This window comes from Diabrotica undecimpunctata, chromosome 3 (assembly GCF_040954645.1).
Source record: "Diabrotica undecimpunctata isolate CICGRU chromosome 3, icDiaUnde3, whole genome shotgun sequence".
In the NCBI taxonomy this organism is placed as follows: Eukaryota; Metazoa; Arthropoda; class Insecta; order Coleoptera; family Chrysomelidae; genus Diabrotica; species Diabrotica undecimpunctata.
Window position 1 is genome coordinate 113,915,349 of NC_092805.1, and position 24,241 is coordinate 113,939,589.

The 24,241-nt window shown below is 33.7% G+C and overlaps 1 protein-coding gene across 2 annotated transcripts in view; it reads left to right on the top strand.

Moving 5' to 3' along the window:
* The first annotated feature begins 468 nt into the window (after positions 1-468).
* LOC140437252 (hexosaminidase D-like) overlaps positions 469-24,241 on the top strand; it is a 61,953-nt gene continuing 38,180 nt past the window's right edge. For both annotated transcript variants that reach the window (XM_072526663.1, XM_072526664.1), the window contains exons 1-2: positions 469-634; positions 8,506-8,560. In XM_072526663.1, coding sequence (XP_072382764.1) covers positions 591-634; positions 8,506-8,560 — 99 coding nt within the window. In that variant the 5' untranslated portion in view covers positions 469-590. The remainder of the gene's footprint in view (positions 635-8,505; positions 8,561-24,241) is intronic.

Consider the following 24,241-nt stretch of genomic DNA (forward strand, 5'->3'; position numbering starts at 1 on the left):
TCTTAAGAAGAGATGGAAATAAAGGACAAACTGGTAGTGGAAAACGGTAGCATCGCATTTAGCAAACCCAACACAACTATTACAACAAATTCTAAACATAATAATGTTAGGTCCACATTCTTCTGAAAATCCAATAAACTAATCCCAACAAAATTTACAAAAAAGTCAACATTTAAAGCCATCAAAAAAATGTAATTAACAACAACCATAACTATTCACTACAAATGAAAGACATCATGAATAAGAAAAAGATTCTTTTTTAAACAATGATGATAGTTATAGACGGAAAATAAAATATATAATAATAGACAACAATGTTCTTTACTGTAAATTTATTAAATGACAGCTTACCCATATACATTTTTAGATTAATAAACTAATATTAAAAAAGTTTATTTTATGAAGGAAGATTTCAGTAATCCTGTAAAGTAAATTGCATACATTAGGGATAATTTATTCAATCAAAACATAACCTATCATTTTTATTCCAATTTATTATGAATTTGTATACAGATTTTTCTAAAAGCCGCGTATTATAAACTGTATCAGAAATTACAAAAAATGTACAAATAGATTAAGCTCAAAAGTGTATGGTAACTGAAGAATTGATAGATTTAATTATGGAGAAGAATATGTAAGTGAAAATTTTCTTTTAAATTATTTGAAATTTTAAAATTTAAAAAGTAATTTCTTATAAAAACCCAAATTTTATCATCCTAGCCTAGTACAAGATTGTAGAACATGAACAAGAGGTTTAATTGTGACTCTATTTGTATTTAATAAGTTTTTATTTCCGTTAACCGATCCGTAAATTACAACAATATTTTTGGTTAACTTTAAAGCTTAATAACAAAGAATACTATATTCTTTGTTAATAATAACATGTTTCAGAAATTTATATAGATTTTCCAGTTGCCAACAGCCAATGCCTATAAAATTGTTGTATTTTTACATTTCTTTTTCCATACAGTAAACATGAATATCACTCATCATGAATTTTCCCAGAAATTCCCAGTTGTACTTAGGGCCTTTATGTTTATTTTTATCCCATTAACAGCAAAAACTTCAAAAATAATAATACTTGATAAAAGTAGCCCTTAAATAAATTAGTGAGAGATCTTTTTAATCCCTTTAATGTGTTAAATAAATCAAGATCATAATTTATTTAAATATCCCATATAGGCTATGCAGTGGGTTCTGAATTCCACAGAATGTGCTATGAAAAAATATTTTAAAAACAATGATACCAAAGAATATAGAGGCATATGCCTAGAAAAGATTAGGATGCCGGTCGATCTGAAAAGTGGAAAGCTGAAGACACATATTTTTTGGGGATACCGAAGTACAATTTTTTGTTTATATATATATATATTTATATATATATATATATATATATATATATATATATATATATATATATATATATATATATATATTTGTATCTTTATGTTTTATTACTACAAATTAAAATGCCTTATCAAAAATAGTTCTGATATAAAATTCTGATAAATATTATTATTAAATATATATAAATATTATTAAACTTATTTATGATTATGTAATAAAATTGTTAATGTTTAGACAAAATGGAAAGAAAATCCTTCTTAATTGAAAGTAAAGACAAAGCTGTCAGTTGATTTTGTGACATAACATAGCGTTTCATAGTTTTTAATTCTTTTTAAACAAGAAAAATTACTTTCAACAGAAATTGAAGTGGCGGGTATAGTAGCAAGCAAATAATTTTTATGCTTCAGAAAATATTTCAATTAATTCATTCTACAAACATTTAAAGTATAAAATTATTCATCTTCGTAAATGACACTTGGTTCATTAATTAATTTTTGTTTATCAAAATAATCCAGAATATTTTGTTATTAAACTATTTAAATTATGTGGAAAACTTTTTGAAAAATTTGGAAGTTGTGAAGAATTTGCAAGGCTAAAAGTGTAAATCTTTTAAATCTCTAAACTGAACTATTAGTTGAATAATAATATTATCTATAATTTCAAAATATAAAGCTTTATACTTTGTAGTCCGGTCCACATCGTACGAGTCGGTTCGCTAATCCCAGTTTGAACTGTCTAGTGAATTTAGTAGTGAACTTTTTCTGCAAACTTATAGTAATATTCTATTATTCCTATCACAAACTAGTTTTGGATGACCAGAGATTTAACCTTTTTTATCTAACATTCTTTAATATGTGGATTATAGGTATACCACAATATTGAGTACATTTTGTGATTATATATCATTTGAAATATTGCTTATTCAGCATTATTATCATCACTTAAAAAAAATAAATTAACTGGAAAATATTAAACGTCTATTGAAAATATTCTTAAGAAACTCAAGCTAAACGTTACCAAAATATTATATTAGTTGCCTACTTTTGGCGCGAAAAAAAAAGTATAACTATATGAAAGTTATAAAATAATAAATGTATATAAAAAGTTTAAAATAGTAAAATAGTATAAGTAAAATGGGACATTCACATAACATAAAAGATAACACAAACATCTACGTAGTCAAAATAGGTAAAACCCTAACCTAGACCACACGATAGGAAAGAAGCCGGTATAAATACTCTAAGAAAAATTCTCATAAGTCATTTATGTTAGGACCTCATAAAATGACTATGAATGTGGATGCTACCCTGAATAACCTTAGTGATAAAGTTGCGGACGTCGAACCTTAAAAAGGTACAAAGATTAAAAGTGTCATGCGAATGGTTTTCCCTGGATATCGGGTTAGCATGGTCTGAGGGAATCGAGGCTCAGTGTACAGCGCCGTTTTATTGTACTTAGGGGTTCAGGACCCACCCAGCTAATTCGCGGCTCAACCTCGCAAATCCACCCTTTCTTTTCCACTGCTTTTCGTAGATACGTAACGAGCTGATCTTGTCTCTTGATGCGGTGCCAAGTGCTGCGGGGCACTTTTGCAAAACGTGACTAAGGCTCTCGTTACGTTCACATCCCTTTCGGCACCTCCGTTCATGTGGTGGATTTGAAGGGATGCCTCTCGTTGGTAGATTTCCTCGCAGTTGGATTGCCTTGATACAATCTCTCCCCGACCAGTAGGGCGGTGGATTGCTTATCCAGGCTGAGCTTTCGGAATGTGAAGAACCCTGGCGAAGTCCGTTTCCGCTATAGCCGTCCTCAAGTTTCTAGCTCAATTCACGTGCGATCGATGCTGAATTGCCCGAAGATGATCTTGTCCATTTAAGGATTTTCTCCCAGAGACGTGACATGTATGGTAAACTGAGGGTTAATCACTTCGTATCAGTAGCTGAGCTGGTTAATCTTGTCAGTCTCCTTCTTATGATAGCCGGGACGTGCATGGCCATGGCCATGGCCATGACGCCCAGGCCACCCTCTTTTGTGGGAGCGTGGATGTAAGCATCTGCGCACGTACGATTGAGGGATAGAAACTTCCGAACGGCTATACGCATGAACCTGTCAAAGCCCTTCAACGTTTTCATACTGATGGTTGGACTCTGCAACTTGTCGATATAATTCAGTAGCAAGTATGTTTTTAGAACCAGCAGCTTTTGTGCTGGTTTAAGCCCCGCTCGATGTATACGATCGAGCTGTCTGCAGCTCGTTGAAGGCTACCCTGGTCTGTCCTAGAGCATTATACCTTCGGCTTAGGTATCCAACCAGCTCACTCGGTTACAGCTGCCGAATCCTGTCGTTGCCGACAGAAAAGAGAGAACGCGTCACGCAGTAAAAGTGCTTATTATCACGGTTGACGTTAACCGTAATAGCTGCACTCTTACCAGCGTTTATCGACATCCCCCTCTTCTCGAAGAATTCAACGGCTGTCCGGAGCTGTTTGGTACCATCCTTGGCCGGATAGCAGGATTAGATCATCAGCGTAACCGAGCACTGAGATCTTCCTGCCATCTGCAATTGGAAGGCCAGGCTTGTCTTCCTCAAGCTTGCATATCAGCTCATCGACCACCATATTGAAGAGGTAGGGCGACAAGGGATCTCCCTGTTTGACGCCTCTATTCATCTTGATGTTCGATGTGTACTTGGTCCCGGCAGCGACTCTCGTACGACAATTGTCAGGTTGTTCAATAGAACGCCATCTACTTGCCGAAAGCCTCTCTCAAGCTCGTGGAAATCTAGCACCGCAAGCCTCTTCCCTAGCAGACGATGCAACACCCTAATCATTACTGATGATATGCTAATCGGACGCCAATTACCTACCTCCAGTGGATCGCCACCCTTAGGTATCAAAGTGGTCCTGCAATCCTACAATACCTCAGGAGTAACACCAAACTGGAGCATGGTATTAGACTAGAACCAATTTCTGAACAGGTACCTTACGCAGCTCTCGGATCTTAATGAAATCAGGACCGGCTGCTTGAGATTTCATGGTTTGTAAGGCCTCGAGGATTTCCGCTTCTGTTACAGCATGTCTAATCAGTAGCGGTTCCTTCTGATCTGAAATTGGTTCGTCATCTGTAGGCGATCTTGATGAAAAGATCGTCCGATATTCCCGTTCAACAGCTCTGATGTCAGGGTGTACATCGTTACCAAAGAGAGGCTTGTCATCTATGATTATCCGAGCCAGAGCGGATCTGTCGGTATGGTATTATGTTTGGGTCAAACGGTATCGTTGAGCCCTTTGATGTCGTCTATTTTCGATAGCCGGGGCGTTAGAAGCTTTCGAATTCTGGAGTTGTTTTGGCTGCTGTTTTCGCATCCCGGCACTCGCAGTGACAAACTCTGCGGTGATATACTCATTTAAAATAGACCTGACGCCCTCACGATGTCGCTCAGCATTCGTAAATTGAGTATACCTATATAGCTGTTTTTCTACTTCCGATCATCCGTTCTTGGTGTTGAAATAATCGTTCATGTAAGAGGCAATCGTCTCACGGTCTCTCTACGGAACAGGCTCATCAACTTCCGGGTTCTGCACATCAGCGGACAGTGGGGTGTCGCCGTGCTGACCTGCGTTGTTGAGCCCGGGGTCGAGAGGGTGTCTGATTCACCCTGAGCTGGTGCTCTCACCGGCGAGGGTTCTCCTTCCGAAGAGGCATAGTTGGCGAAAGTCTCGGTGTTCCGAGAAAAATTTCCATCAAATACTTCAGAATGAACCGGCCCTCGTACCGGAATTTCTCTTGCCCCATCCGGATGAGATCCTCGTGGGTGAATCTCACCAGCCTACCGGGATTCTCGTACTTCCGCTCAAGCTCCCCGTTGTACGCATCAGGATGTGTTGACGCACTCCAGTCCAGGACTTGAATGCGCGCTCACAAATGCCGCATATGTTATCGTCATCTGGTCTGGGTCCTCGGCAGCGTAGCCTCCGTATGTGAGTATCCATATCGGCCTGCGTGGCGAAGTTGGTACCACAGACGCAGATGACCATCTCGTTCGATGGTTTGTAGAGTAATTGGATGAGTAGGAAACAATAACTTACTCACCACTTAGATAATTTGGGATCTACGTTACTCTAAAAACTAAGGCTTCCAGGAAACTGGAAGGGTGTGCAGCTATAAAGGAGTTCGAAAAACCTGACTGGTTAGTAACTGCACTGGTGCGCTGACTCAAGGATCCCAAAGGGACCGGCCAAAGCTCGAATATGGCGCACACTACCAATCGGATACACCCTGTACAATTAGCAGTCACTATTCGCCGAATCAGAGTACTTGCTCTAAAAAGTGCTAGTATTTCTGATCCAACGAATATGGATTCCCAGCTCTACCAACTAGGAGGTTTGTACTAGGAGGATTTTATGTGGTAAGGATGAAAGACGACGTTCACCCAAACGCAAATAAAACTGAAGGTCGCTCAACGAGAGGTTTGGATAACTCAAGTCGCACACTCTTCAGCCAATTACGTCTGGCGAACGACGGGCTAAGCAAAACCACAATTGCAGAGCCGCAATGCCACCCAGCCTACAAACTAAAAGCTGATATGGCTCCACTCTTCCACTCTGATGGCCTAACTATTTTATAAAATATATTTTTTTATATATAAGAGAACTTACTTTATACATGCTATAAATTTCTAAGCAAATTTGATTTTTGACACTATGTCAAAATGAACTGGATGTTAACTGAAATGTTTGTTATTAAGAACATTCGTAACATTTACATAATTCGATAAATATATTTTAATGATCAACTTACCTAAACAGGGTTTCATTCGGTAAATAATTTAAAAAAAGATGGTAGGTATGTTGAATAAATTTTTGTGCATTTTAATTACCTTGTAATTTAACAGCATCCTTACTCATCTAAAAATATTAACTTTTAAAGAACATTTATCATATTTACTTAAGAAAAACACCAACGCATTAGCTAATAGAAAAAGTAGAAAACTTTTGGCTATCCATGATAATAAAATTCAAACTAGAACTAATTAACTAAATATCACAAAGAATTAAACAAAAATTATAGAACAATAAAACTATATTAACTAAAATAAGCAACGCGAATAATACAAATAATATATACTACAATATGTTAAATTGTAACAACTCAAATATTATATTTGAAATATACAGGGAAAATTTTATGGGTTAAGTATACACTTCCACTGTTTAGAATAATTCTTCTTTTTTCAATGGAAGAAGTCTGTCATGGTAAGTATATTTGAGCTATTAATACTGAGAGGTAGGCATTTTTGTGTTGTAGGTTTCTGACTATGAATCTGTCAAAATATGCGAGCTAAGCGAATGGACCTTACCCTCGTTTCAACCACAGAAAATAAATTATTAAAAGCCTGATCATTACGAAGTTGTCTTATTCTTCCCAAAGCTATATGTCAGTTATATTAAACATTTCTTTATAAAGGCAAAGAAGAAAAGCAAACTCAAAATTTTTAAAATTTTGTAAATAATCCTCGAGCACCATTTATAGATTCGGCTCATTCCATTTTGAATTAACAACGGTTACAATTTTCGACTTTGAAGTCCATCTAGTTTCACAATTTGTTGGTATACTTCGATTTAGAATAAATGTTCTTTTAGCTGAAGGATTAAAAAAACCAGGAATTGATGTAACAATTGCAAAAAATATCTACAATTTCTAATAAATTTTGAGCCGTCCTACAAAACTAAATTTAAGCTATGGGCGCCACAATGTGTAAAAAAGCATGGTTAATCTACTTTAATTTTTTATTGCAATCCATTTAAAGAGCCGGTCATTACACTTGCGCCAACATTGAGCAATCAATTTACTTTTGTAATTATATGGCTCAGGAACGTTTGTAATTAAACTATATATAGCGTATGTAGATCTATTCTCGCTAATTTATGTTAACAAAACGGATTGTTAGACAGCAAGACAATCTATTAAATCGTTTTGTATTGTTTTTGACAAACAAAAATTTCTTTAAAATTTCCCATATTTAAAGAATTATGGCTCTCATCCCGACCACTAAATACAAGTTCTCGTTTTGCTAAAATAATCGTAACATTAATTAAATATGATAATAAAATTGTATTTCTTCTAGCTTCATTATATAACTTATTAGATAAAGTAATATGTCCAGCTAAAGCACTGTCAATAGTTTGCATATTTTTTCTAACCTATTGAAACCTAAGAAATTGTTTAAATATTCTTTCGAAGATTCATGTTTTTTTTACACTAGCTGATAAATTTTTCAAATCTGAATATCCCTGACTCACCCAAACATTTTATTTCAAATTTGAAAGCAGTAGACAAGCCAACAAAGAATGAATTTCTAAAATAACTAAGTACGATTAAAGCATAACCATTTATGGTTTTCATACCATATTGTTTTAAACGATCTCAAAAATGGTCGGTTATCCTTCGTATCTGTGGATAAAATTTGTAAATTTGGCAAAGGCCGGCCGACTACAATAATTTTAAATCTTTCTTGATTTTGGCGCTTTGAAAAAGGCGTTTCAATCAAACTGCAGATTATAATATCGTTTAAAATATTCTGTGGAGAAAGATATTCACTGACTAGCCGTGTTGCTCGGGTTGCTCCTGCGTAAGCGTAAGACAGACATATAAACGTTTTATTCTCTTCTAAGGCGAACATTTTAAGCGCCTCTATCTCTATCTACTACGAGGAGCGAAACTACTCACTTCGGAGAGAATGAACTAAAACTTCGGAGAGAATATAAAAATAGCTTTTTTATTTTAAATAGGTATTATGTCAAAATTTAGAAATCACAATTTTTAAATAAGTAATTTATTATTGTACATTTGAAGAGGTTAGGCGCCGCTTATCTTGACTACACCGACGGGTCGCCCCTGATTACTGGCTATGTTCAAAATGTAATTATAGTACTGATAACTGTTTGTAAGGAGTACTAACTTTTTATTCCACACAATTAGGAAAGTGAATACTTCCATTGTATATAAATGAAACTAACTCCTTAAATCTTCTTTTTTGTAAATCGGCACCATTTCTTTGTTTTCCAAATTTAATCATCGTGGACACACATAGTTGTTAGGGCTTGTATATTAGTAAAATTAAATTTAATTTTTTTATGGGAATATTTGTTTGTTTTAGTTTGATTCATCTGGATTTAAAGGGAGCTCCCCCAAAACCGGAATATTTAGCAAAGGTGGGTAATAAATTATATTAATCAAATCAGTAGGTTTAGTCTTAACAGTAGATGTTAGAGTAATGCTAAAAAAGAAGTCCATGGTGATTCTTACAATGTGTGGCCTTCGTTATTCTGGTGAAAAATTGGATGTTAGGGGATTGGAAGGTAGGGTATGAGATGAGGTTTCAGAATTTGTTCTACGTATCTCTGAGCTATCATGTTAACTCTGACGAAGATTAAACCATAAGCGATGACACCTCACACCATAACCCCAACAGTGTGGTATAGAAGCCGTTTGACAAAAACTGTGGATTTCGTCTTTCACCACGTCGTCTTCTGACAATAATTACGTTGATTATATTACGATGACATTGAAGACGATTATGTAGATATTTGGGGGGTAAGAGTGTGTCCAAGATTAAAAAGGCCACAACTGCAAATTCGACTGTAAACTGTTTGCATACCAATTGGTCTTCCATGTTCTGCAAACCATTGATTTTCAATGGTAGTGGAGAAGCGGTCTCATAGAGAAATCAACCTTTGGCGACGATCTTGACGCTTTGTTGATCATTGGCGCCGCCCTGTTCCCTCGATCTTTGTGATTAGCATTCTTGACGACATGCCCGATAACATACTAACACAGTATCTTAACTTTTGTGAACCCTATTCGCAATTTTCCGAAAAAAAGTAGGGCTTCTCTTAGGCCCTCTATCAAACTCGCTCAGTTAATGAAAATTTGCGCAAATTCGTACTCTAGACATTGTAAACGACATAATAAAAAACCAAGAACCGCACACCGCTAAATTTTGATCTACCTAAAACCTAAAGTAATATGACTGATATGAAACCTAATCATTTATTTTTGCGAAGATAAGCCTATATACAAAATTAGAATAAAATAAAATAATTTATAATTCGTGTTCAGTTTTCTACGGCACTTATAGTCCAAGATGTAAAGACAAAAATGACTGATTTCGAGCATTAATTAGTGAATTTTTAAAACCAGCACACAGCGTTATGAAGAGCAATGTCTGGAGTAACCTTTAAGTCTACGCAATTCCAAATTGTTGGTTATAATTTTTTTATGGCACTTTTATGTTGCAAAAACGGTGTTTTTTGATTATTTTTATTGTATCAAATCAACATTTTAGGGTAAAATGAGTACGATATTAAAGTATATAAAAAGCTTTAATTTGAACTATGATTAAATTTGACCCAATAGTTCTGGTCTAGTTGACCAATAGCTCTAGTGTCAATTTTCCGCCACTTTTAGTTTTTGAAATAACTTCTAAAAATTCTTTTTTTATGCAAAAATTATTATATTGTAGCTCTTTTAATTAAAAATCGAATTAGACTTCACAAGATTCGATCGGCTAATTTGTTTTCGAGATGCATTTAATTGTTTTTAAAAATTCATAAAAGTTTATAAATTTAAAAAGAAAAAGACAGTTAAGATTTGATTTCACGTACAGGGCGCTTGCGCATCCGCTTATACGTATTTCGGCCTAATAGGCCTCATCAGAACGGCTTTCGCAATCGCTCTGAACGTGAAATAAATCTTTTCTGCCTTAGGAAGCAACTCTAACATGGCTTCGTATAGACGCAATGTAGCGACATCTGATTATAAAATCGTAGACTAATTTTCGAAACCAAATTCAGAATTACGCTTTAATCTGTGCCTTCTAAGAATTGCAAGGCAAAACAGACGTTGATAAAGATGTTATGATTTCTTTAAATTTCTTTAAAAAAAAATTAATTCAGAACTTCAAATCCCCGGCGCTCTGAAAAATTTATCATATCTCTGTTAAATATGGACTAGTTTCGCTCTTTTTTTTATGTGGAGTAGCTGACAATTTTGTAAATATTGTTAATGTTTTTTTTTGGGTGCGATTAAAACTTTAGTGACTATTAATATTTCTTTTTAAATTACTCTTAAAATCTTTCTTTTACATATATTTTTTTTACTCTTTAAATGAAAAAAATTGAATATTCACAAACTTATTGGTAAATATTGGTAAAAAGAGGATTATATTATATGGAAAAAAACCATGCTTTTTAAATGCATTCAATTTTCGAATCCTGAGAAAACTAATAAGTATTTTTAAAAAATTTAAACGCAGAATGAAAGATTACATTATTATCGAGAGCCGAAAGTCTCTTAGAATAAACAAAAAGTTTTTTTTTTGAGTGCTATATTTGAAATTAAAAATCACACTAAATTTTCTCTTCTTTTTCACCCCTGTAACTTATTAAAATAAACATTATAGAAGTTTTCAGGGACTTTTGGCCCTCGATAATAATGTAATCTTTCATTCTGCGTTTAAATTTTTCAAAAATACTTATTAGTTTTCTCAGGATTCGAAAAAAATGAATACATTTAAAAAGCATTGGCCCGAAATTTTGCGCCTACGCTTTTAAGGTCTTTATGGCTTCCGTTATGTTTAATTTTTCTTTGTTATTGTCTTCTATTAGATAAATCTTGTCATATAATACCTCGCATGTCACGATTGGCCCGATAGTAGCAAAGGTACGTGTCTAAAGCTCCTTTGGTATGTCGCTTGGTTTGATTTTTCTTTGTCATCGTATTCTATTTGTTCATCATCATCATGCAACCTCTTCTTTCCACTGCTGGACATAGATCTCTCCCATTTTTTGCCACTCTTCACGGTTCTGTGCTTTTTGTTGTCATTTCTTGTATATTCGTCTAATGTCGTCCATCCAGCATGTTGGTGGTCGTCCTCTGCTGCGTTTGTCTTCTCGTGGGCGCCAGTCAATTCTATTTGCTAAATCCTGTCATATGACATATCGCACGGTCCTGTATCTTAAGTCTTTTAGGCACTATAAGCTTAAGGTTTTTTTGACAATTCACCCTCTGACCCCAACACTTTATTATTTACTTCTTGACCTACCCTCTTTCCAACGACCCCTCCTACGTCATGATCCAATGAGCCATTCTCGAGCTGAACGACTTCAAAGTGCAAATGAAGGGGGGTAGCCCAATCGCAATAACCTACAATTTAAACAAATTCTCTTGGTCGTAGAAACTTTGTTTTTATACGAATAAATACGTTAAAAATGTGTGTAGTGTATAGGGAGCGCTGTAGCTTAATTAATTTATAACGCAAAAGTTGCCTATTTTTCAAAGCAATAAATAAGGGTTAGAAAAATTTGATGAACAAATATTTTCATTTCTACATAAAAATATAATCGACCAAGAAGAGAATCCTTTTAGAATTACATTTCTATCTTTTTTATTTTTTTTTTAAGTTTTGGCCCTGTAAAATTTATTAACATTTATGAATTTTTATAAACAATTAAACGTATCTCGAAAAATAATTGACCGATCGGATTTTTCGAAGTCACATTCGATTTGTAATTAAAAGAGCTACAGTATAATGACTTTTGAATAAAAAAATAATTTTATGGCGAAAAATTGACATTTTTGGACCTTCAATCGTTAATTTTGCGTAAACTATTGGGTCAAATTTAATGTATCGTAGCTCAAATGAACTTTCATAATATTTTACTCATTTTAACATAAAATATTGATTTCATACAATAAAAATAATCAAAAAACATCGTTTTATTTCCACCTTAATGTGCCATAATAGTTATTTATGCAAACAAGATGATTACGCCCGGAGAGCAATATAATCCAGCCAGAGGGCCTCTGGCCCGAGGGATGGATGTTGCTCGATGGGCGTAATCATCCGGTAACATCAGTGGTACATACAAGATTTTATTTTTCACTTCACATAATATAAAATCTAAAATTGAGACGGTTTTACTTGTTTGAAGTAGTCTATGACAGTTGCTGATGTTTTGACGTTTTTTGATTATATTATGTAGTTGTTAGTAGGATTTGTGTCATTTATTTATATTCAGTCGGTTAGTAGAAAAATTGTACTTTCAATATTTATAAAGATTGTCAAGATTAAAAAATGTTATTTCTATAATATTTACTTCTTTCAAAATTGTTTAAAAAACTTTGTTCTATAACATTTCCTTTTTTTTATACAACAGGGCGTCATAGGCCCTAACTCCCGCTTATTATGAACTAGGATGTAACAAGTGTGTTTATGGTAACCGTCATCATTCAATCTTCGCTTATCCACTGCTGGACATAGATCTCCCTCATAATTTTCCATCAATTTCGATCTTGTGCCTCTTGCATCCAATTCCTATGACAACGTTATGGTAACCGTATCCAAGCTAAAATAAACACATAATATAGTAAGTAAAAAATAAAAAATTATAACAGTTTGGAGTTACACGCACTTGGAGAGATTACTTTAGGCAGTGCCCTTCATAACGCTGTCATGGTTTCAAAAATTCACTAATTAATGCACGTTTTTTTTACAGGTTGGGTATTCTTCTTAGCTTTCTCTCGTCCATTTTTGGGCATAGGCCTCTCCCAATCCTTCCATCGATCTCTATTCTGACAACATATTTTTTCAATTTGTTCCGACTATTTTTTTGATGTCGTCCACCCATCTCATCTTTGGTCTTCCTCTTGGTCGTCTACCTGTGTAAGGACTCCAATGTTGTATTGTAGCGTTCCAACGTTGGTCTTTTTATCTAGCAGTGTGACCCATTTGAGTTTGACAATTTCTGTTGTGATATCCTCAACTTTTGTTTTTGATCTTACTCAGTCGTTCCTCTTTTTATCTGACAGTCGTATACCCAACATGCTCTTTTCATTGCCCTTTCTGTTATGTCTAGTTTATTCATATTTGCCTTGGTTAGGGTCCAGATTTGAGATCCGTATGTCATGATAGAAGGATGCATTGGTTGAACAGTTTGCTCCTCAAGTATTGTATCCAACTGGGTTTTGCAAATCCTGCCTTCGGTAGTCTTGCTCTTCTAGTGATTTCTGCACTTTGATTTTCTTTGTCAAGTTTTAGAATTTGGCCTAGATAGATATATTCCTGGACTTTCAATCTCACTGCCATTTATAGTTAAACGTCTGGGATGGTCTGTGTTGGTCATTGTTTTTGCTTTTGTCATATTTATTTTAAGGCCGACGAATTGGAAGCTGCCTGCGAGTTCTCTCATTATAATTTGTGATTCCTCGAACGTGCTCGCTATAATCACGATGTCGTCATAACTTCTCTTTTAATGGGGATTGGATTTGTATTTTCGTCTGGTTGTACTATCATAATTGCGTTTTCATATATAGTATGTATTAGTTGCCTATATCTAGAATCTATTCTACAATTATTAATAGTTTGTTCCCAGTTGCCCACATCTCGATAGTATCAAATGCCTTTTCATAGTCTATGAAGACAAGAAATACGGGAAGTTGGTACTCGTTTGCCTTCTCTATCAGTGTTCTCATTGTCAGCAGATGGTCTGATGTACTATATGCTTTGCGAAAGCCAGCAGTAGATCTACAACACGGCCATGACTATAGGAATAGGGAAAACAATGTGTTAGAGAGAAAGGCTGTCATGACTATAGGAATAGGGAAAACAATGGGTTATAGAGAGAGAGAGAGAGAGAGAGAGAGAGAGAGAGAGAGAGACTGTGTTAAATGGGTTTTACGTGGGCTAGTGAAATGTCGCGTGTCAAAGGCCTCATTGTCACGTGACGTCATGTGATGTGAATCGTAGAGTTACAGAGGGTTGTGAAATAAAACCATGGCTTCTACATAAACAGTTTAATTTTTTTATTAAAAGAACAAATATAATAGAAGACAAAGAGCAAATAAGCTCCGGATATTGTCAATACAGTTCGGTGAACTTTTAAGATGATCTGTTATTGGGCAGTCTGCTGTCTTCCATTTATCGATTCTAACGATGCAGTCATAGCAGCAAACTGCATCCTCTCGTCTAGTATAATAAAAGCCACTAAGGGTAAGATCTCTAGAGCAGGGTATCCCAAAAAGTTCCCAGCTGAACGTTCCTGCTGCTACAACTTTACGTGTGTATTCGCTGTACTTATAATAGATATTGTTCTGGAAAAAGTAAATAAACCCATCCGTGTACCGGAATGCTGATGTTATTTTATCTGGTATTCCAGGGAAGAGATAATTTAGAGGTCCACGGTTTAAGACATCTCCAGCTTCATTAAATTTAATGTATGAATTATCATTGTACAATAAATACCTTTGCCCGCTGTTTGTTTGAAATGGGACATTTATTTTTGTTCTCACAGGTATAGAAGGAAACACAAAACTTTTTTTGAATTTTTAAATTGGGGAAAGATACAGCGTAATACTGATTATTGCTTAAAATTATTAAGTGCCCATCTGAATTCTGAAAAACATGGGAAACTTGCATAGACCTCAACTCTTTAGAAAGATAATCGGCAATTAATTCTGGATGTTTTGGAAGGCGCATCTCATTTAAATCAAACTTCCATAAATATTTGCCGGATCCAACGTACATTCGATAATTTGGAAACTGATGAGATGTAGCTAGAAACATGAAATCGGGATACTGAATTAGGCATTTGTTTTTTATTATAGGTGTCTTCGGCAAATAGGCCCTGTTTTGCGAAATGCCCTGTTGTTTGCGCTTGCGTAACTGATGCTGTTGGTATGTAAGAGGGAGCTCCTTTTTGCCCATATAGCATGCTCATTGCCTTTTTGTCATCATCACCAAAACTTGTTACATCTTGTTGATACCAAGGATACATAATGGACGAATCAATATTACTATGTTCTAGTCCGAGGGAATGACCAATTTCATGCATTAGGACAGCCAAAAAATTTACTTCACCATCAGGAGCCCTGCCATTTCCTACATACCACCGTTCAGTAGCATCAAGATGGATTTCGATACACTAATCATTTGCGCTGGGATGGTATGCGTGAGCTAATACTTTTCCAGCGCCATCGAAATTAAATGGACATTTAGAGTTTCCTTGACAACTTGCTCGAAAATTATGAATATTTAGTACCACAGTTATAGTAATATCTGGCTTTGGAGAAGGTATTATTACTTGTTTAAACTTTAAATTAGATATATCGAAAGCTTCTGCAGCAAGATTTATATACTTGGGATTACTAATAGCTTGAGAGAAATACCAGCGTAATTTCATTTTATTCCACTTCGAATGAATTGCATAGTTATTGTCACCAACAGAACATCGAGCGTTATTCATCGTCATATTCATAGTATTATTATTTAATGTTCCGGTCACCGGAAGATTGTGTCTTTCTTGAAATTCAACTAAGATCATGTCTACACTAGAAATAGCATTACTTGACGCATTTGGATATCCGAAACGCTTAAGAAAAGAACTAGCACACTCCAGAGTGCTATTCTCCGCACACACAGTTACAGAGAGCAACAATAAGACATGTAAACAGACAAGCATCTTGATTTATACTAATCTCCAAAATTTTTAATTGAGTTATTTATACAAATTATTAAGAAATATTTAAAGTAAAAAACGCTGAAAGTAACGGCAAAAAATTAATGTTAGCAGAAAATTATTTAAATTATCACACCGCATGCACAGGAAATAGCGGCTGGGAATCTAATCTCAAACACTACTTTTCAATATTTTGTTATCATGCCACATTTTGTCATCGAACCGGTATGTGCTTGCGCATGAAAGGCGAACGCGTGACGTCAGATGGGAACCTTAATTTTCATTCGGCAATGCTAAATCAAGCGGTAATATTGTTCGAATTTTGAAATTATGTACCTATCATCGCTTTTTAAATAAGAATTTGTATTTTATATTCTTTTTACTGCCATTTTCCAATATGCATTTTATTTAAACATGAATTTCCATTGAAAAATAAAGATTTTATCTTTTGTCCAATATACATTTACCATAATATATTAAAAAAATAAAACAAAATTAATATAAACATTCACTTTACTTTTGGGTCTGTAAAAATGTTTCACATAAAATTGAGTTTATTTACTGTTATTCTAAATTGTTGAAAAAATTTGACTAAAAATAAAAACTTAACCCCAAATCAATTAAGAAGTTTTAAGTTTTAGATAAAATACTTAGAACCAATTACTTGATGACTTTCAAATTTTATTTACAAAGTAGAAAAAGGTTGATTTCAAGTTAAACCAGGTCAGGAATCTAAAAATTTAAACTGAGAAAATTGTATTAGACTTTGATATACATAGATATGTATATTTATATATACAGGTTTCCAGGGCAACAACTAACACCAACTACGGAGGAAGCCACAGCTACATAGGGAAAGGAATGCCAAACGTTGAAACGTTTAAAACAAATGGAAAAGGATAATGCGAGTGAATAATAAAAGTAAAAAGTAATGGCATGTCTCGCAAAACAGAAAACCAAAACCATCAGGGCCTTCTAACTCTAATGCCACAAATTGGTTGCATTGCTCCTGTAGTGATCCTTTCCCAAGTTAATATGCTTCTTTTCTAACTTATCTGCACCGTACTGAAGACGACCAATAGTCAGAAATACGTATATACGGTTGCATTCCATCGATATACCATTTTTGGTTTTCTGTTTTGCGAGACATGCCATTACTTTTTACTTTTATTATTCACTCGCATTATCCTTTACCATATATATATATATATATATATATATATATATATATATATATATATATATATATATATGTATATATATATATATATATATATATATATATATATATATATATATATATATATATATATATATATATATATATATATATATATATATATATATATATATATATATATATATATATATATATATATATATATATATATATATATATATAATAAGTGGAACAACTTTTCCAAATAAGTTTTTCCGATTTCTCTAACGCGAAGCAAAATATCGAAAATTTACCCTGTTTGTGGATTCGCAGTAAGCCGCGTTTAAAATTTAAATTTCAGATGACTATCTTAAAAAAATGTGCACTAACAACATGTATGACTGTGCAAAATGTCAAATCTGTATGTATTTTAGTAGCTGATATATAGAGTTGTCTTCATCTTAAATGCGACACACTGTATAATAATGAATACTAGTGTTCAAGATGCATCGCGATAGCTGTAAAGAAATTAATTAGAAGGACTGAAAAGAATCGTCAGTGTGCCTGTAAAATTGTAAACTGTTCGCTGAATAACGTCTTTTGCAGCAGTGTCAATCCTACCCAATTTTTTATTTGGTCGCTTTCGTTTTAAGGAATGATCTGTAACTGTGCCTAATTTAATAATTGTATATATCGTCTTATACCCGATTTTTTTAATACATGAATTCTCGAAACAATTGCATTATCAGCCATCCCAATATTTTCTTTTTTCAAACACTCATACATATTTAAAACTATTCTTTGGGATTGTACGTGCAAATCTTTATTTTTTAATTCAGAGCTGTCATTAACATAATTGTCATTATTTATTGATAACACAGAAGTTGATGCATCTTAAAAAATGCCATCCTAGAAAAATATAATATTACTTATAACTTATATTACCTATACCTTATAAGCCCCCGCCTCTGCAATAGGAAATATTTTAGGGTATCGCATAGCAGACAACAGGTGTTCATTAGAATTTATTGGTTTGCGCTTCGCGCTGTTGCCATAATGCATGAGTTTAAAATTAGTGAATATAACCTTAATACCATTATTAATATATCTGCAATTTTTCATGTTTCCAGGTAAGGTATAAAATCAATGAAATTTGGAAAAAAATAATACAATTCTTGAAACCGTTTTTGAGAACTTGGATTCTTAAAAGTTGTCTGATTTCTTAAAAGTCGATCATTATATCTATAAAAGTATTACCGCTAAATTCACCAACAGGGCAACGTCGAACGTTGAAATTCTCTCCAGACTACAATGTTGCCAATATTCGAAAATTACTTAGAATATAAGTAATATATACAAAGTTCACGGTTGCTTTAATTCATTAGTGAAGAGTCCATGGAAATATTAGTACCTAGTTAATTAATTTATATATATATTTTTGAGAATAAGTTCATATTATTTTTTAAGAGTGTCGTTCGTTGACTAGCAATTGAATAATAACGAATAGAAAATAGAGAATATTTTTTAAATATAACCTTAGGAATTTTAGGAAATATGTCTGACAACCTTGATTTGAAAGGCGGTCTCTTTGATACCAGAATAAGACATGTTTATGTTGGAAAATTATTAGTGGATGTACTATATTTTCCCGATTTTTATACTAATACTAAGACTAAAACTAAGATATTTTTTTTTGTGAGCAAGGCCTGGTGTCCGGAACTCTAAAATGCCAAGACCCCAGTTCTTACCTTTTTTTTTTTCTACTTCTAACCCGCGTTGCCTTTGACTACTCTGTGCCTATTTCAATACTCATTTGTCTTTATGCTATTGGGACATATCCAGCTATCTGTTGTTTAGGTCGTCTATATGTCATCCTGATATTTGCATCATAATCCGTTAGCTCTCTCAGCTTTCTGTTGGGGTGGTTTCTTATTTCGTTGAAGATCTCGTATGCCTTTTCGTTCATTGTATGAAGGATTCTTTTCTGCTTGGTATCTCTGTATAGGTACCTTAGTGGTACATATCTCGGTACGTTTAGTGCTTCTCTAATTAGCTGGTTTTGTGCTACTTGAAGTTTCTTCCTGTTTGATTTACAGGTATGTCCCCACGCTGCTGATGCGTAAGTTAACGTTGGAAGGATTATGCTATTTACTACCCTTATTTTTGTGAAGAAATTTAGCTTGCTTTTCCTGCCTATTAATGAGGCAAGTTGTATTAAGGGTCACTCCTAGGTATTTAGCTTGATTGCTCCATTCTACGTTTTCATTAGCTAGACTTAGTTCCATGTTTGGTATTTGTCCCTTTTTCTAAACATGACGGCCTGTGTTTTTTCCGGGTTGAGTGTTATTTTCCACTTTATACACCATGCATGTAATCGATTTAGAGAGCGTTGTAAGTCTCTTGTTGCGAAATTTACGTTTCTATTGCTTGTTGCAATTGCCGTATCATCTGCGTATAGGATGAGCAGTGTTTTGTGATCACTGGGTGTGTCTGCTGTATATATGGTACATACGTACGGAGATAACACCGCTCCCTGTGGCACACCTGCCTCCAGAATCTCCGGTTCGTCAGGTATGATGCAAGGAGACATGTCATTGCCTCACTATATCCATATTGACTAATCTTATAAAGCAGGCCTTCATGCCAGACTCTGTCAAAGGCCTTACTGACGTCTAGGAAGGCTGCCGTAGTGTACATTTTCTCGTTGTATCCCTTAGTGATAAATTCGGTTAGTCTAAGTATTTATAGTTCGCAGGAGTGTCTGGATCTAAAACCGAACTGTGATTCTGGGATCGTTCCAATTATTTCTAACTCTGTTTGTAGTCTCTTTAGGATTATTCTTTCAGCTATCTTACTTAGTGATGATGGGAGACTTATTGGTCGATAATTCTGTGGAAAGCTCTCGTTTTTCCCCGGTTTTCCTATCATTATAACTTCTGCTTCTTTCCACCTGTCTGGAAAGTATCTTAGTCTTAGTATACCGTTAACTATATTCGTGATATACACTATGATTTTGTTTGGTACATTTTTAATTGCCCTGTTTGTGATTTTATCTGGCCCGGCTGCTTTCTTTGGATTTAGTACTTTGATTAGTTCTTTAATTTCTTCTCTACTTATGTGTTCTAGCCGATTATGCCCTTTCTTCTTCTTAAGCGTCTGGCGCTTCTTTCTACTTCCTCCGTGAAGTCTAGGTCTTCTGCCGGTTTTTCATATTATTGGATTCGAGTGTATTTCGCATTACTTCAACTTTTTCTTGTTCGTTATATACCATTCCATTTTCTCCGTGTAGGGGCGGTATGGGTTTTTTTTTATCCTTTCTGAGTATTTTTGATACTTTCCAGAATGCAGATTTATTCGGGTTTAATTCTTGGATATATTTGTCCCAATAGTCACTTCTGTGTTCATTTAGCCTTCTTTTGACTTCTCTGTCTAGTTCATTAGCAATTCTTTTGTCTTCTTGATTTCTTGTTCTTTGTGCTCTTCTTCTTTTCCTATTCTTTTCTTTAATGAGATCTTTTAGCTTATTTGATATTTCTTGGAATCTTCCTTTTTGTGTTGTTTTTGTTTCCGTTTTTGAGCTGGCATCGATAACATTTATTATTGTTTGTTCTAATCTTGTTATACGTTCTTCGAGTTCTTCTATGTTGTTAATTGTTGGGATTGTCCCGATGTTTTCGCTCAGTACTCTTCTGAAATTAGGCCAGTTTGATTTCTTTATTTGATGGGGCTGCAGTGGATTTAGTTCCACTGCGCCTAGGGTCATGACGATTACGTTGTGTGTGGAATTGCCTTCATTTATTGATTTTATTTCGTATTGTTGCCCTATATTATGTAGAATTGCTAAGTCTACGTGCGAGGGAAGTTCTCCATGGAAGCATGTTGGGTCCATTGGACCCGCTACAGTGGTGTTGTTTTTGTTTTCGAGATAGGCACAGAGTCGTCTGCCGTTCGCATTTGTCAGTCTATCAAACCAGTTGGGCGTAGTTCAGCTTTAAGTGCTTCTATCATAGTATAAATGCCATACAAATCTTGTAGAGGAATTAAAAATCTGCCTAATTCACGAATTTGATTTGAAACAGCACTTCTTATATGGGTCCTTTTATGCTTTCTTAAGTAATCTTCCGCATATTGGCATATTATTACATCTCCCTTTTCATTTAATGAAATTCGATCAGCCTGCATCGAATTAAAAATTTCAGATTTCAATCTTAATTTATCCAAAAATCTCTTTCGAGATTCTGTAAATGAAAGCATGGTTTGGCCTTCACTTGCATATTTAATTACTGCTTTGTTTTCCTTATTATAATAACATTTTTTTGCATGTCGCTTCAGGGATTTTTGTTTATATAAACCTTTGCAGTATATACAGGGTAAGTAATCTGCTGATACAGTATTAGAATTTGAAAAAGACGAAGGTCTCTGGACAGGTCTAATGGTATCGGCTGCATGCAAATATGAAAAATTCCCTTGCTTTCTTAGGAGATCTAACATATGCTTTCTAGCAATATCTCTTTTGGGTAACATGGTTATTTTTAAAACACTCTCCTCTTTAGGATGTTTTCTAAAAATATGCCTCGAAAAATTTGTTACGTCCAAACTGCAGTATAGGCAGCGGTCTCTCTTGTTCCACACCCTTCCTTTCCGCAGACTACATTCTACAGTTTTGCCCTTCGAAGTGCTGACCTATTAAAAAAAGAAAATAAATCAGTCTACTAAAGTCAAGGGAATTATTTAAAACAAATCACTGTGAGAAATTCTTACTGACCAATATCTAAAAAATTACAACATTTAAAAAGCCACAGCATAGTTAATTTAAGACAGATCAAATTTATTGACAAATAAGTAAATAATAAATTTTTGTCAGTCGATTTACTCTACTATATGGAACGTATTTACTCTTGTGCAAAACTAATATTTTTATGTAAAAACACGATTAGAATGTTACAATGATAGCTTTTCTTATACAGATAAACTGTTAAGTTTAAATAATTTCCCCTTTTTAATTTTGTACATAAATAATAAACAAAAATAGCTTTGAGAATAGAATTCAACAAATTCAATAAAACAGAGCATTTTAGTTATTCGGTTTATAAAGTTTATGTTGAATTATTTGGTTATATACAGAAAAATTATAATTATTACTTACCTTCTGTTATCTTTGAATTTTGTTTCACTAATTCAACTAACCGCTGCCCTCGAGACATTTTTAAAATATAAAACACCGTAACCGCAAATAACTTTACTCCTTGAGTAGGAAATATGCTTGAAATATGCAATACAAGACGAGCTCTGGTCGCTCGACTAATACCCTTTAGAGCTGGCAACAGTGTGGGATCTCGCGTTGATCGGAAAATATCTAAAATTTTGTATATAAGTCTTCCCCTTCCCTTTTCAGCTACGGATCTCGTTTCGTTTTTAATTTATCAGAAAAATTTAACTTCAAAAATCTTTTCCCCTCTAAGTGTGCCATGATTAATATGTTAATTATAAAGATAGTTATGAACAATATACTCAAATAATTAATTTCCTATTGGTGGATCTCGGGTTGTCCTCGATTTAATCGGATCTCGCCTTGTTATGAAGACGTATATATATATATATATATATATATATATATATATATATATATATATATATATATATATATATATATATATATATATTATATATTACTAAGATCTGCTTTCTCTTACTTTTATATTAACTTTTTATTTATGTAATTAGGTACTTTAATTAATTATCTAAGTGTCGCAAATCATACATAAGAAAATAATCTCAGGGTGCCATTTTATTATACAAAAAAAAATAAATCAGCTTAGGTTATACTTATCTTTTCTCGTGACTTCCAGTATCTCTTAGTTGTTCCTTATCGGGATAAAATAGGAAAAGGAAATAAATAGAAATATCATAAATAAACAAATACAAATATATTTTATTATCAAAAGAAATAATATGAAGATTTATAAAATAAATTCCATGGGCTTTATTCTCCCAATGAAAATTTTACCACATAAAATAATTTTAATTTACCAAATACAGTATACTCCCTCTATAACGAACACGGTTATTACGAGGTTTCGCTTATAACGAGATACATTAGATGTCCCGTGAAATTTCTATTGAACTATAACCGTCTATAGCGAGGCAAATTTGGTTATAACGAGAAAAAATAAGATCCAAAAACGTGTTTTTTACGTTTTTGGTCCGGTCGTGGCTATAAATAAATACCTTTTCAAACAGCCCCTCAATAAACTTAACTGCAGCCCGCAATAAATTTCTTTACAATGAATAAATACAACTGTTTCACATCTTTAGAAAATATGATAGAATGATACTGGACCATTTAAGCAGTTAAAAATGAGTTCTTAAAATTGCAGAAGCAATAGTTTATGTTATCCTTGAAAATACGCTTTATTTATACATTATGTAGTTGGAAAAAAATATAAGTACAGATTTTTTGTTTTAACGTATATCATTGATAATAAAAGTAAACAACTCTTTTATGTTTTAATATATTTCATTGACAATAAAAGTAAATACCTTTTTTTCAAAAACGCCATTCAAACAATATTTATTAGCATCTTATATTGCTCCGAATGGCTTCACTATAGGAAGTTAATGGTTTAGAAAACTACAGATTCATATGTATGCACAGTATTATTATTGTCTGATATAACGAGATCGGCTTATAACGAGGTAATTATTCTGTCATTTCAGTTCTCGTTATAGAGGGAGTCTACTGTATTTATCGGTTTGTTTTTTTATAACATTGATAAAACAACATAAACAAGAAATTTGGATATTCGTAAAATAATTACACTTCCTATTCGAATATTGGAATATTTGTTCATATGTTTTTGTACTCAAAAAAATATAAAATTCTGAATATTATAAAAAGAAACTTTTTAAATTTATTAAGCAATATTACAACAATTTGTAACTAAAATAATCCAGTATTACTTTAATCGTTTACAGCTTTAAACCTCAATTTTAAAACCTCAATTTAATCACTTTCAACGCCACCAAGTACGAATAATTAATGTATTGAAACTCCAAACAACAAACAAGGAGCAAATGGAGCAAATAAATTTTAGGTTCCCGCGTGACGTAGCTGTGCGGCCGAACCAAATTTAGCGACGACAATCGGCATACCGTTTAGTCTGTGTATCGTGTCATTGAACTGTATTTCTTATAGCCAAAGACAATATTATTAAACCGAA